The 2,500-nt window shown below is 46.1% G+C and overlaps 1 protein-coding gene across 3 annotated transcripts in view; it reads left to right on the forward strand.

The window, feature by feature from the left end:
• The window catches only part of pkd1a (polycystic kidney disease 1a), a 74,940-nt gene that overhangs the window by 14,637 nt on the left and 57,803 nt on the right, over positions 1-2,500 (forward strand). For all 3 annotated transcript variants that reach the window (XM_083522705.1, XM_083522703.1, XM_083522704.1), the window contains exon 4: positions 49-212. In XM_083522705.1, the coding sequence (XP_083378831.1) occupies positions 49-212 (164 nt within the window). The remainder of the gene's footprint in view (positions 1-48; positions 213-2,500) is intronic.

The following is a 2,500-nucleotide window of genomic DNA, read 5'->3' on the forward strand; positions in this document are numbered from 1 at the left end:
GAGTGTGTATGAGTAATAATGAACCCTCCTCGTGTCTCCGTGTCTCAGGGACGTGAGCACCAACCCCTTTGTGTGTGCCTGTAAGCTGGTCCACCTGGTCAGCAGGCTGCAGATGAGGGGCGTCACCCTGAGGAGAGCCAATCAGATGCTGTGTGACCACCCACCTAAACTCAAAGACCAACCGCTGCTCAATGTCAGCTCCGACCACTGCGGTGAGTGACGGCCCTGTCAGCCAATCAGCATGAGCCACCGACTTACATCTCTCTGCAGATTGATTAATTTAATATGAGGTAGCAGAGCTGAAGATGTTGAGATGTTTGTTGGGAGTGATGAGGATGGACAAGATTAAAAATTTGTTTATTAGCGGGACAGCACATGTAGGACGTTTTGGAGACAAGGTGAGGGAGGTGAGATTGAGATGGTTTGGACATGTGCAGAGGAGGGACATGGGGTATATCAGTAAGAAAATGCTGATGATGGAGCCACAAGGAAGGAGGAAAAGAGGAAGACTGTGAAAGAGGCAGATGTAGAGGACAGGTGGGGTATGGATTCAGATGATCTGCTGTGGCGACCTCTAATGAAAGCAGCCTAAAGAAGAAGAAGATGAGGCTTTTAAAAGTGAACGTTTTTTATGAGAATGAGGTTTTTGGTACGCTCCCACCAGTGCAGTTTTCCAGATAAACTCAATGTTATTTTAAACTGCAGCACTGCAGAGTTTTTAATTTGGGAGGTGATTTTAATTTAAGAAGAAAATATATACAGAACCATGCAGAACCTCATCTAGCGTCCCGTAAGCACCTGTGGGAGTTGGTGGAGGCCCACAATCTCTGTGACTTATGGAGAAATTTAAATAAGAAACAGAGACAATACACGTGGGCCCACTGCATAGACAACACGCTCCCCTGGCGAGATTAGATCGATTTTTTGGTTTTAAGCATCAACTTTCTTTAACAAAGTGTTTTATGTTTCCAGTAGGCATCTCTGATCACTGCATGGTTCAGTGTACCATCAGTAAAAAGAACATAGAACCTAAGAGCACCACTTAAACACCACTCTTAAAATAGCTAATTTTAGAGTCTTTTATTAATTAATATAGTTGTTTCAGAGAAGGCAGCTTTTAACTCCCTACAGCATTGGTGGGATGTGACAAAAACACAAATCAAAGTATTTTGTCAATAGTACACTCTCAATGTCACAAAAGACATTGAGGTAGTGGAGGAGAGCTTCCTCAAAGACCTGCCAAAACTCTTAATCAGTGGCCAAAGAGATGGACAGGACGCTGACACTGGCAAAGCTTCATGATGCTCTCCAGGGCATGGAGAACAGGCGGGTATAGATGGTTCTTCAAAGATTTCTGGGCAATAATAGGGCAGGACGTGCTAGAGGTCCTAAAGGACAGTGTAAAAGGAGGTCCGCTACCATCGAGCTTCAGGAGAACCGTCCTGACCCTGCTGCCAAAAAAGGGAGAACTGACCCACCTGAAAAACCCAGTGTCACTACTGTACACTGACTGCAAGGTGCAGTCAAAAGCATTAGCATCAAGACTGATGAAGGTGATGGGGCAGATCATTCACCATGACCAGACATACTGTGTGCCTGGCAGGTCGATATTTGATAACTAATTCGTGACATTTTGTCTCCAGGCTACTGGGCTTTAAGACTGGTCTGATTTTCCCAGACCAGGAAAAGGCTTTTACACGCTAATGCTTCAGTTTACCTGTCAGCAATTGCAGATAACCTGGCTGGAATGGGAATCCCAGTCTGATGTAAAGGTTTTAATTGATGTTTTAATAGGTTTTATCGTCAGCAAAAGTTAATTCTGGAAAAAGTGATGCAGTTTTAGTTGGCGAGTGGAGAGGTGAAGAACCGACACTTTCAGAAGGCCTGGTGTGAAAAAGAGGGGGTTTTATGTACCTGGGAAATAAAATGTAAAACTGGGAAGGCACTGTAGAGCACATTAAGGGCAGACTGAGCAGATGGAAGTGGCTCCTTCCAAAGATGTTTTACAGGGGGCGAACATTGGTCATTAACAACCTGGTAGCATGGTCGCTGTGGCACATGCTGGCATGCGTGGATTCGCCACCAAATTTGCTAGCGAACATCCAGGCCCTGCTCATTGACTGGGGTGGTCGGCACTGGATCCCACAAAGTGTCCTCCATCTGCCCAAGGGGGCAGGGGCTGGTTCACCTTCAGTCTTTCACCTCCAGTTCATTCAGAAACTCCCAACCAGGCCTAGGAACCTGGTGTGGAGAACAGCAGCCAGTGGACTTTTGCACATGGTGGGAGGACTGGGACTGGACAGAACTTTGTTTTTAATGGACACACACTGGATGTGTTTGGATTAGCAAAAAAAAAAAAAAAACAGATTAAAATCTATGGAACACTGGCTGCTGGAGTCGCCCCTCGTCTACGGGAGTTGTCTGGATATCTCCGGTGTGACCGACCTTATGCTGTTCCTTGAGCTGGTGAACGTCGCGGGGACAGACCTGTCACAAGGGG

The sequence above is a fragment of the Silurus aristotelis genome, assembly GCF_946808225.1.
Source record: "Silurus aristotelis genome assembly, chromosome: 20".
NCBI classification, from domain to species: domain Eukaryota; kingdom Metazoa; phylum Chordata; class Actinopteri; order Siluriformes; family Siluridae; genus Silurus; species Silurus aristotelis.